The sequence below is a fragment of the Mercenaria mercenaria genome, chromosome 19 (genome assembly GCF_021730395.1).
Source record: "Mercenaria mercenaria strain notata chromosome 19, MADL_Memer_1, whole genome shotgun sequence".
Classification (NCBI taxonomy): domain Eukaryota; kingdom Metazoa; phylum Mollusca; class Bivalvia; order Venerida; family Veneridae; genus Mercenaria; species Mercenaria mercenaria.
This window is the reverse complement of record NC_069379.1, coordinates 11,306,802-11,320,386: the sequence shown is the minus strand read 5'-3', so window position 1 is coordinate 11,320,386 and position 13,585 is coordinate 11,306,802. Positions and strand designations below refer to the sequence as shown.

General features: G+C 33.6%; 1 protein-coding gene across 3 annotated transcripts in view; it reads left to right on the top strand.

Annotated features, from left to right (window-relative positions):
* The window catches only part of LOC128551269 (uncharacterized), a 31,840-nt gene extending 20,143 nt beyond the window's left edge, over positions 1-11,697 (top strand). For 2 of the 3 annotated variants that reach the window (XM_053532026.1, XM_053532025.1), the window contains exon 6: positions 8,914-9,072. In XM_053532026.1, the coding sequence (XP_053388001.1) occupies positions 8,914-9,016 (103 nt within the window). In that variant the 3' untranslated portion in view covers positions 9,017-9,072. Of the gene's footprint in view, positions 1-8,913; positions 9,073-11,275 lie in introns of those variants that run through there. The other variant, XM_053532027.1, reaches the window with a different exon arrangement.
* The last annotated feature ends 1,888 nt before the right edge of the window (positions 11,698-13,585 follow it).

Sequence of the window (13,585 nt, the reverse complement as noted above, 5' to 3'; positions counted from 1 at the left end):
AATCTAAATAATGCTCGTATTTAAAAACAGGCTTAAATACACGATACATATCTAATACAGAACTATTAGCAACACATCGAGACCACTCTTGTTTATATGTGTCAATTACAACGTTTTTAAAGTAAGCTATAAATGTATTAACATCGACTGAGCTTGGATTATCAAACACATACGAAAACCCATGTGTGTCTAACAGTCTTTTTACATTCGAAACCCAGTTTGTACGTCCATTGTAGCAATCCTGTAAGGCTTGCATGTATACAGATTTTAAGATAATATTTTCAGTTTGGAGGATTTTAAACCAATATTTAATTATTCTTATATATCGATTAATAAAAAGAGGGTATCTGCCTAGCTCGCCATAAACTACAGCATTACAAACATTTTGTTTGACATTCAACAAACGTTTACAAAACTTTAAATGTACCCTTTCCAATTCTTTTGACTTAGTATTACCCCATACCTCACATGCGTAATTCAAAATAGAACCAACAAAGGCATCGAACAATTGACATTGTATTTTGGGCTGAAGATCAAACTCTTTACATTTATTAAATAAAATATTCATTGCTTTTAATGCTTTGCCACATAAATGTTCTTGATTTAGATTAAAATTTCCTGTATAATTAAAGACAGTTCCCAAATAATTAAAGTCGTTCACTACTTCTATTTGTTGACCATCATATGTCCATTTTTCAGATGGTAATAATCTACCACGTTTGCGAAATACCATTATTTTAGTTTTATTTGTGTTTACTTTTAGTCCCCAACTATTGCAATAATTAAATAAAAGATCTAAATGTTTTTGAACTTCTTCAGGAGATTTACCTATAATGGCCATATCGTCAGCAAATAGTAACAATATCAATATAATATCGTCAATATTTAAACCGGAAGTAGCTTCATCCTGCAAAAACAATTCTAAATCCTCTACAAATAGGGAAAATAACAAAGGGGACATAACCTCACCTTGACGTAAGCCTACAGCGTAGGAAAAATAATCTGAGTATGATGAACAATGCTTAACACATGACTTAACATTTTGGTACATATTTTTTATAATTCTTAATAATTTGCCTTCTATACCACATTTGAACATTTTTATCCATAGTGCATTTCTATATATAGTGTCGAAACATTTCATCATATCAACATAAATAACATACAATCTTTTATTCTCGTTAATATATTTTTGGACTAATGACATAAGGATGTATATTGCGTCAACTGTTGAGTGCCCTTTCCTGAATCCGAATTGGGCGTCCGAAATGATGTTAAAGTTATTACAAAATGTTTCAATTCTGTTATTAACAACTGTTGTAAAAAGTTTAGATAAACAACTGAGAAGTGTAATTCCTCTATAATTGTTAACAACTGAAGTATCGCCTTTCTTATGTAATGGGATTATAATACCTTCTGTCCATTTCTCAGGGTAATGGCCAGAGTTTAATATTGCATTAAATAAATCACATATATGTAGTGCCAAAATATCAACGCATTCAATTAAATATTCATTCAAAATACAATCGCTTCCATGCGCTTTATTACGTTTTAACAATTTAATTGATGCTTTAATCTCATTAACAGTAAAAGACTGATCTAATTCTGGGAAACGTGTATTTGGTAAATCAAAATCATGTGTTGAACAAAAAGTTTCGGCCTCATCATTTACACACTCAAACATGCCGCTACTTATATTTGAGAAAAAATTGCTAAAGTCTTCTAAGGCAATATTTTTGCTCTTCGTTTTAGTATTCGTCTTAAAATATTTCCAAAAATCTTTGGGTCTGCGATTTTTCAATCCTTCAATTTCATTTACTTTAATTTTTAAAAAGGCCTTTTTTTTTCCGATTTATCAATTTTTTATATTCTTTTTTATATTGTAACAATTGAATTCTATTATTTTCCGACTTATCACAATTGAAAATATTTAACAAGGATGTATAATGGGCATGTACTGTTTTACATTCATCATCAAACCAATCTGCATGCTTAACACTACTGCATTCTTCAAATTTCGGTTTGTTTGAAATAAAGTGTTCCTTTGAGAACAAAGGGTCTGCAACATTGCGAATAACATCAGTAAACATATTTAACGCAGTATTTACAGAATCATTACTAGAACAATCTATATTATCAATAATTCTGTTAAATAAAGGTAGGCTAGAAATTATGCCTGATCTAAACTGATTACGCAACGATTCGTCCCATTTAAACTTAGTCTCGGTATATGACAACGGCTCAACTGTTTTATTGTTACAGTGTACAGAAAATGTTAAAGGTGCGTGGTCACTGAACTCGTTAAAATCATGTACAGTAAAATCTTTAATAAGTGTAAAATTTCGTTCATGACAAAGCAAATAATCAATTGTTGATAAACCGTTACGAGAAAAATAAGTAAACTGACTCGTATTTCCTACTCTACCATTCAAAATACGATAATTGCATGATTTACACAAATCAAGCAGTTTAATTCCGTGGCTATTGTGTGATCTATCAACTGAGGCCCTAGCACAGAAAATATCCGGGTCATAATCTATATCATCAGTAGATTTGTTTACAATATCATGAATTACAAAGTCTGATTTACACCCTATTCTACTATTAAAATCACCACAAAGTAAAACCTGACCACGTTTATCATAAATGGCAATGTCATTTTCTAATAGTTCAAAGAAATCAACACTAAGAATATTATATGCAGGCGAATCCTCGCACCAAACATAACAACCGCAAAGATAAATATCTTCCATAACACCAAAAAAATTTCTATCAAGTTTCACCCAAATAATTGAATCATGATGATTTTGTATGATTTCAATTCCATCTTTTAAACATTCTTTATAAAATAATGCTACTCCACCGCTACATCTACGCGCATTTCTATTCTGGAATTTCCTATAAAAGTTATGAGAAATGTATCCATTTAAGTTAATGTTACTTGAAGAATTAGTCCAGGATTCAAATAAAAAACAAATATCATATTTTGACAAAATGTTAACAAATAAAGGGTCATCGTTCTTGCACTTAGTAAGTCCATTTACATTCCACGACAAGATCGTGAGTTCTCCCCCATCGTGCCCCTATTCCTTGACTGGACGGCCGTCAATGTAGAGAGTGTCGTAGGCAATCCAAGCTCTCTTTCCTTGCCCCCTTGCCTCTTTCATCTTTGGTATCAGCTTACGACGCCTGGCAACAACTTCCTGTGGGAACTGTTCAAAAACATTAAAGTTCGTACCGTTTAAATTCTTCCATTGCCGTCGTACAGTCTCGCGGTCCTTGAAGAAGGCGAACTTCGCTATGATAGATCGGGTTTTGCCTGGGGTAGGTTGACCCGGCGAGCGATGTACCCGTTCAAACTGCATATTGTCCGCAACCTCCTTCGCGATCTTCATTGCCTCATGAAGGTGCACCCGGAGCTTACTTTCCGTGACTTCCGGTGTCTCGCCTGTAACTTCCGGTACGCCGGTAAAAACAAGGTTATTCCTCATTGATTGAGATTTCAAATATGCCATATCGTCCCTGAAGTTGTCGCGCTCCTTCTCCAAATGCTCCACCCTGCTCGCCACCTGTGCGACAGCGATGTCCGACCCCTGTACAACGTGTTGCAGTCGCTCAACGCGCTCTTCAACCTGCTTGACCCGTGTATCAAATGCTAAACACATACCTTTAATGTCTTTAATATCTTTCTCAAAGACAGAGATTCTCTCCTCAAGTTTATCAATAGAAAAGAGCCTTTTGTCAACGTTATCTAGCCTACTTTTAATCCCAATTAAGCAGTTCATAATGTCTCTAGTGGTAGGCTCACCTCCAGACTCACCTCCAGATTCCGCCATATCACCCGAATACTTTAAAGAATCGTCCGTAAACACACTGATATTATGATCATCAGCTCCATAAAGCACAGCACTAGCTTTGTTTAGCAAATCACTAAGTGTAGTGTCATCGTCCGCGGACGGGCCTCTTTGTTTGGTTTGTTTACAATTATGAATGTTTGTGTCACTATCACTACTACTACGACATTTTCTTTTACTTTTTCCCATAAGTAACACTCAAAGAAGCATTCTAGTTTTATTCACAAACAAATAGAATCCAATTTATTGCCGTATTTATCCAAAATTTACTATTTTGTTATCCCGCGTTAAAAACACAACCATTTCACACCGTATCACGTGCCGCTCTCATATAAAAGTATATTTTCCCCTCTTTGATTTATTATATTAGAAAAGTATCCAAGAGTGACTGTTCTACTTTTGAAAGCTGTATAATTATGATACATAACTGCATATGCGTATATGATATGACAAAATCATGTAAAATCGACTCCGAGCGAAAATGCAAAATGAAATTGTCCTAACTTAAGTGTAGATAAAAAGTATTACTTTTATTTATTTAAACTTCGTAGGCTAACTGATCGCCTTAATTTTATCACGGTATTACAATGCCTCGAATGTAATGCATTCATATAGACCTGTAAATTACCACTTAAAACACTGGTTTTTATGAAAAACTAAACGGGAAACAGAACATTTGATTAGTTCATAGATGGTAGGTCTGTAGGAATATGTAATATAAATTCGTTGAGAAAGTAATTTAAAAATACTTCCATTTTCGTGGCACATCAAATAAAATGACGCTTGCCATGCAATTTTCTCTTTCTTTATAGGTCCAGTACAATTTTCTTACAGAACATTATTTTTTTGGACTGGACCTTAGATTTAAATGTAATTTTAAGTGATTTATTCAAATTATCATAGATGAGACGTTCATACTTTAAGTTTACTTCTAGGCACAATGTTCAGAATAAATTATTTCGAAGATACTGAAAATATAGAAGAAAGATAATAAAGATAAATTTGTAAAATGAACCAAATACTTTAAAGTTATTTAATGGAAATCGAGCTAATAAAATCATCAAAAACGTTGCGTTTTTATGTACAGCAAAGTGAAATTATACGACGTAACGTTATGCAATCTAATATTTGCAGCTTTACTGTAAACGACGTAATATTGTCACAGAATGATGGTTCATGAAAGTTTTATTCTAACAAGATAAGTCAGATATCTTTAGAAAGTTCATACAATGCACTTTTAGCCATCTATAAAGATCAATGCCAACTTTCAATAATAACTCGCATAAAATGGGGAAACTCACTTTTGAAATGGACTTTTTGACGTAACATTTTCAGTATGTAATTTTTTAAAATATACCGTAGTCGTTTAATACTTGTTAATGATTATAGATTTAAACATGTACATAATTGTTAATGTATGCATTTTATGATAGGATAAATTTTGGTATTTTTTCCGATAAATTATTACAGTATAATTGAATAAATACGCACCAGGATGACGAGCGTAACGCTTGTAGGAAAAGCCGTCAAGGTTTTGTTAAAGCAAGTAAATACGGAAATGACGTAAAATAAACGCATTGAATGATGCGCGGCAAAATTCAATGTCGTCTGCTGGTTATTTTGTCCAGATATCTTTAAAATTGACAGATTTATCGTCAAAAAACCGACTGCCGTACTAACATCTTGTTACGCGTAACGTTACATTTTTCGTCATTTTTGTTGATGATAATTCGATTTTTTATGTATTTTACGATTATAAATTCTCTAAAAATTAAACGGGGAAAAATGTAATTTAAATCTTTTAATCACTGTAGTAAAAACATACATGGACGTCAGTTACTCATAATTTAAATAGCTGCATACACATCAACATGTATCTCGAAATCGCCTATGTGTAAAATAGCGTGCGACGTACGAACCACATCTTTGGCAAACAAAATACTGACAGCTATTATTATCCTCCGAATACTGTAACGGTAACAGAAGCATCCTAAATCTGTAACATGATATCCTCCACAACCGAGTCTCGTGTAACAGTTCCTCCCCCGTGTTTATGAAAGTAAATTTTAGTAATTTAGACAATATTTAAAAAAAAAAAAAAAGTTTATTGGGGGTGGGGGGGGGGGGGGGGGGGGGGGGGGGGGAGGGATGGAGGGCATGACTGTGATATCTTAATGAGCATAACAGTAGCGTCTTCATGCAAAAAATGTCCAAAACAAAAATAGAAATCGTGATTTTGCTCGAGTTTTATGGTTTGTAAAAATACATTATTTTTGGCAATAAAATTGACGTTATAAACGATACCTTTAGAAAGATCATGCTACCACCTACGGAGAACTTCAGAATGGCGTACATGTATAGAGTATTATTTATTTGAGCCGCGCCATGAGAAAACCAACACAGTGGCTTTGCGACCAGCATGGATCCAGACCATCCTGCGCATCCACGCAGTCTAGTCAGGATCCATGATATTCGCTAATGGTTTCTCTGCTTGTAATAGGCTTTGAAAGCGAACAGCATAGATCCTGACCAGACTGCGTGGATGCGCAGGCTGGTCTGGATCCATGCTGGTCGCAAAGCCACTATGTTGGCTTTCTCATGGCGCGGCTCATTTAATCTTAGAAGTAGTATGCACAATGTTTGTTGTAGATCATTTTGTTTATACAGAGTAAAATGTATTATTCATCTATGTCTTTTGAATTATACTAAATAGAGGCTGACTGAATAAGTTTGCTGATGAATTTGTTAAACATATGAGTTCAAGAAGAGCTAATTATAGTTTATCAATTGTGAAACAATAGGTAACCATTACACTGTGAGGAATCATGTGACCAAAATAATCTGTAAACCAAAGTATATTTAGGAAGAATGTTAGACAAATTGAATACTGAAGCAAGTTTTGCTTTAAATCTAAAATATAGCCTTATGACAGCATAGATGCATTCTAAAACTTCACGGATTTCAATCACTATCACGGCTTCTGATTATTTTGAGCACTTAAAGGAACTGCGACTTCATATTTTCGTTAGTGTTCGTACGTGTGTAATAACTAGAAATTTTTCATTATTATAAAGTACACAGTTATTTAAAATCTTTCGTTAGCCGTGTGTCAGGCTATATTCAAACCCCTTGGCTAATCATGGTAGGAATTTTTTTTCATGTTTTTCAAGATATCACATTGGTTTAGAGATTAGGTAACAGGGTACACTTCGAATTTTGGCCCCCGTCAATATTTGTTATAATTTTGGATGTCTGTAAATTAAGGTGAGAGATAATGATTGTTAATTCTTTAGAATATTATACAGCCGACACATGTAAAATTCTGATGTCAGTTGTAAAACTAACTGCTGGTAGCCTTGTATGAATCAATGAGGCACCTTTCCGCGGAAAATTCAAATCACGGAAGGGTTCTGTGCTTGTTGATTGATACTCAGGAACATTTTCGCTATGTTGTGAAAAAAAAAAACGAGCTGGATGGGCCACCATTCCGTTTATATCCCATAAAATTGGGCATTGTTCTTGCAGCGGGATCATTGCAGGCTGTTCAAAAAGTGCAAAATTGATGATTTTGGCATGCTATTTTTCATGGATGATGTAACACTTTCGTTTTGATAATTTTCTTTATTCTTGTATGAGAATCCTGATCTTGCCATAAATTAAAAGCGCAAAACATGCACGCAATTTATAAAATGGCCACCCTGATTCAGCTTATAAGGGAAGTGCAATATTGCAACTCGCGACATGTAAGACTGTCCGTGCCCAAAATTTTCGAATCTTAGTTTACCCTGCTACCTAAGTTTGATCATATGATTCCCCACACTGCAACACTGAGGGTCACATAGCAGATACAGTGTAAACAATAGGCGACTTAAAAAATCTGAAATCACTGATTAGATTCGTAGACCAGTTAACTATAAATTCTTTTGTAGCTTTTCCGATAGATGAACAGTTTATCTACAACTTTCCTTCATTTTGGACAAGAGCAACTCAGGAAGTGTTATTTGTAAATTCTGTAGAAAAACAATATTCTGTTAGAAGTACTTTTTAATTTCTACGATAAGTCAGAATTATTTCTGGACTCAAAAGTTTAACGCAGTTTATTTGCAGTGTTTCAACAATACCTACGGTGCCCCTAAAGTGACATGTTACACACTTTTTTTCCATTTAGGTAATGTGAGACTTTTTTATTTCGTTTAAACGAAATAAGTTTAAACGAAATCATTTCGTTAGAACGAAATAACTATTTCGTTTAAACGAAATAACGTTTCGTTTAAACGAAATCATTTCGTTTTAACGAAATAACATTTCGTTTTAAACGAAATGATTTTGTTTAAACGAATTAGTTATTTCGTTTAAACGAAATAGTTATTTCGTTCAAACGAAATCATTTCGTTTAAACTTATTTCGTTTAAACGAAATGATTTGCCCGTTTAAAGTTGTGTTTTCGTAACACTGCAGTTTTAATCTGGTACTCCGGACTTATCTGAAAACGTTCCCTATAAATCAGCATTGGGGAAATATAACTTGAGACACATTTATATTGTTTTAAGTCGCATTGTTATGGAATGCATTTGCCCTGCCGAAGGAATTATTTTGTACATTTGCCCTGCTGATGGAACCATTTTGTACATTTGCCCCGCTGAGGGAACTATTTTGTACATTTGCCCTGCCAAAGGAACTTTTTTGTACTTTGCCCTGCCGAGGTAACTATATTTTACATTTGACATGCCGATGGAACTATTTTGTACATTGGCCCTGCCGAGGGAATTATTTTGTATAATTGCCCTGCCGCCGAGGGAATTATTTTGTATAATTGCCCTGCCGAGGGAATTATTTTGTATAACTGCCCTGCCGAGGGAATTATTTTGTACATTTGCCCTGTTGAGGGAATTATTTTACTCCGTGTGCTGAATAGAACGGATAACATTAGATTTTTCGTTAAACAAACTGAAAATGATTTTACGTAAGTTAAGGTCATTTCACATTAAACGTATATCGAGGCTTTCGTGATATAATATGTTAATGAGTTTGTTCTGTTATAACATCATTTCATTCACAGCTATCTAAGAGGTACACTGCGCTTTACAGAAGAACAAATAAAGGGAAGAAATATGCTGTACATGAAAATGGGTCCTATGACGTATGTCTTTGGAAGGGGTTGAATATATAGCCGTTATATAGCCGTAGTAGCCGTCGTTTCCACTCAGACCAAACACCCATCGTTAACTAAATCAGGCATAAGAATAAATTTATCCAACTTACGGTATTGTGCACCCGTAATGATAATATGCCAATTTCATATTATCCGTATACCATTTCGACATTTTACGGTTTTTAAGGGGTGTTATGTAAGCTTTGGTCTACTTTAAGTCCGACAAACAGCAATACGAAACCATACGGAACTTGCCGAGTTTCAATACGGAATCAATGTCTTAATATATTATACGAAGTGTTTACTGTCACAACAAGGAATTTCAACAAATTGGTAACTGTCTTTCCCTGTACCAAATCAGCATGGTATCGACTGTAAAAGTTGGGAAAAATTGAAAAGACAACGAACGAAAGAAACAAAGTTTCTTATTTACATATAAAATTAAACTGTCTTTAATTATGATATTTTTTTGGCCTAGTATGCACGCAACAGCGTTGCATCTGGCATTCATTTGATACCTCAGGAATCAAAAAACTAGTATGAACCTATAAGGCACAAAGTCCTCTATTAAAAAGTTTTCCTGATACGTTTTCATTCATATTTCTCTGACGGCTATAGCTTGAGTATACGGTGGACTGTTAGGGTCAGGGTGGAAACGAACTTTCCCTTCCACGTTAAAATATACCGTATATTTTCGCTTATAAGACGCACTCGCTTATAAGACGCCGGACATGCAATCTGTGGTTTCTTTTTCTTTTAATTTCCTAGTAGTACACGCTTATAAGATGCTCCCCACTATCTGAACTGGAAATATGACTCATAATAATACGTCTAATAAGCGAAAATGTATGATATACATGATCTATAAATAAATGAATTTCGATTGGCCGAATGACCGCTGATGGCACAAAATATTCACGATATCTCGCGGTTCTATTGCTATATCTAAACATTCTATACATTAAATAATTATATTAAGCAATAACTTAAAAAGACCACTGTGCCCTACTGGAAGGAGCATTTGACATATTTACTGGTATAGGAACTACATTTTGTTCCAATCTGATTACCTCGGTCTTTATGCTACGCAATAGACTGTTAAACGGAGAATACGGAAATACCCGATGTTTCACGATTGCTTTTTGTTCATTACGTCAAGGGCTTGTCAAACTGGCCATAGAAGATTCATGTATCTATACTTCGTGTAATATTTCAGTCGTACAAATTTTGTTTTTCTGCATGGACAATACATAGATAACGAGCACAAGACCCCATGTACAACTTAGTCTGGTAGAATGATATTCACGTGCAATATCCTTCACAATTTTTAATGAAGTTCATGGTTTTTCTTCTTTTTTTTTTGCTTTTGCAGTGAACATGACAATAGTTTATTGCATAAAACATGCAGGTTTTATTTTCATACAGATTAACTGATAAAATTTGATAAAACAATGATCTTTGAGTTAGAAAAGAATAAAAGTAAGGTTTTTTGTTTTATAGTTCAGATACCGTATATAACCCGATAAATGTTGTAACAGAGTTCAAGAATATATTATAAATTTAAGTTTAATAAATGTTTGCCATTTTTTCAATTCTTTTTTTTTAAGTTCAGAATTTCTAACACATTTGTTTAAAAAGAATTAGTAGCAACATTCTATTTCACAATACACGTGCACGCTGAAACTCCGACACTTTCACATGAACAAAATAAGATAACAAATGTTCTTCAAACCCATTATATTTGGGGATGGAATTTTCTGATCTTCGGCCTTCGTGATTAATTACGCATCTCAACTTAAAACCGTGTTTTATTTGCCAAGAAAGCACATACATCTAATATCTAATATCTATTTCCCAAATAGATTGCTTTTCTCCTCGTAGCTGAGTGGGTAGTGCTAAGCATTACAGACTGAACAGTGGCCTACGTTTAATAAATGTTTATCGTGTCCTACTATAATGTAAAAGCACATATTTTCGCTAGGTCAAAATTTCGCGAATTTGAAATTTTGAGTATGTTCGCGAGGTTTAATATTCGCGAAATTGTTAAAATGGTAGCCTACTTTGATTAGGATAATACTAATGGTGAATATTTACGCGAGGATTGATTTTCGCGAGATGTAGGGCCTCGCGAATATAGCGAAAATTTAACTCTCGCGAAAATTTCTGCTTTTGCAGTATTTTGTTTGTGAGGGATTACAGGACGGGTGCTGGGTTTGTAGAATGAAAATCTAACGAGAATTCTGCTATATATATGTATCTATTTTTTCAGCACTGCCGAGACTTCACGACAAAAAGTTCAGTCGTATTTTAGTACATGCGAATGGACGTACGTTTCAATAACATAATACAATTGACTCTATCCTAACTATAATACGCTAGATATGCGGAAAGAATGAGTATATCAGTGGTTTACGTCAGACGGTATAAACATGCTGAGTTTTGTATTCATCAACGTTTAACCCTTAGCCTGCTGGCGGCAAGTGATTTTGCCTTTGCGACCAGTGGAGACCAAAATCAGCCTGCACATCCGTGTAGTCTGTTCATGGTCTGCACTGTTCGCTATTCAGTCAGTATCATTTTTGTAAACACCCCTTTTAACAGTTAATGGTACTGTCCAAATTGAAAGATGGACAAGTTCATTATAGAAATTTAGCAGAGTAAGTGTAAATACTAAGATTTTGATATATTAAACTCTCTTTGCCCCTTCGTTTTTAAATTTATATAATTTCTTAATGACCTTTTGTGAAAATGTATATTCTGCATCATCAGGCCAGGCCAGCAAAATTAGCTGTCTCAAAAATTGTAAAATCATTAATTTTTCGTGCGCACGAAATGTTCATATTTTGTTTTGTCAAAATGGCAATTTTGTAGGAATATGAACACGCGAATTTCAACTTTTGAAAATAAAATATAAGGGGACTTTACTTGTTTATTGGAACTAAAATTCGAGGAAACTGTTAGTATTACGCGTCTTATAGATCTGTGTCAAGAATGGTAAACAATGGTGGCATAAAGGTGACACGTGAACATTTTAATATTTTTTGCAAAAAAAAAAAGAGATCGCAAAACCAAAGTTTGGCAAAAAAAAAAAAAAAAAAAAAAAAAAAATCATGAAAGTACCAAAGTTGTGAGCAAAGTATTTTTTTCCGGAGAGGTGGTGTGAGAGCGGGGTGGGGTGGAGCTGGTGGGGGTAAAATTGAAAAAAAGTCGCCAAGAAAATGCACATTTTCCTTACATCGCGTGAGAAGGCCAACTAGATGATTTTGCGATTTGTTTTTCTATAAAAATAAATTGTAAAAAACTAGTGAACGGCTCTTTCTGTCCGTTTTTTTAGCTAATTACCGTCTGACGAAAATCGTGAATTATTTGTTTTATGCTATAAGTAATAAAAATAGTTCTGTTTTATCCCAAAGAGAGTATTTAACAGAATGCAGATATATTAATAAAATCGTTATGAAAGCAAGTTAGTCTAGATAGTTTTTAAAATTGCTTAATAATAATAATTGTATAATTTGGTTGTCTAATTACTAATTAACTGTTTACTGAATAATATATTTCTTTCTACAAATTGCCATATAATCGGAAAATACAAATTTATAATATGACTATGTTATTGTACGCATATGTTCTGTATATTGTACCACATGAATCACCTTGAATATATCAACCCTTAAGATAGGTTGAAAATTGAAGATTTGAATAGTATGAATAATCTATAAAAATTTGGTAGATAAAAAATCACACTTTAACAAAAGATCCTTCCAATTAATATACATTATATTTATAGTCAGGTTAGATCACTGAATACCTATACCTGCTAATTTAGGTATATTTTGTGTTTTATTTTTCATTCAAGTAGTTTTCATACACTTTAGAAACTTGAATCTCCAAAATGATAAAAATGGTCCAGTTACAGCGGTTGTTCAAATAGCAGTCATTTCGTCGCCCATTTTCAGGTGGAAACGTTTTATTACATGCAAAGAGAAACTTGTTTACACGGTTTGCCATACTCACTAAGGTGAACTCAGTGTGAGTATTATTTCCAAGTTCCTACATGGATTTCGACATAGGGTTTCTGCACGGGTTTTACAGGGATTTCTAAAGGGTTTTAACAAGGGTTTTACACGGGATGTATGTATAACTGTTTTAGTGTCTTCCTTTAATATAACATGTTTATCAAGCTTTTTTTGACCTAACGTCACTGCACGCTTTTTTCTTTGTTTGATATTGTTCATTGTTTTGTGTTACTGATTAAACTAACAACAACAATTATATTTTTAACTTACTGTTTTTTTACAAGTACATAATTATTTAATGAATAAATTCTGTACGCCAGGCAAGTGTCTTGTGAATTTTATTGGAATGAACTATATGTATTTTATCATCCCTGTAGTATTGGTCTGTTTTGAATTATTATTTAATATTTGCCATGCATTATTTATGTAATATTTAGACGTCATTTTTCAAGCTTAAAGGTAGATTTTCATTATTCCTTTAAATTACAATTTGCTGTATAAATACAATATGCCTAATTATAAGATTTATTATAGTAGAAATCAGTTCAAATATTCTATGTACA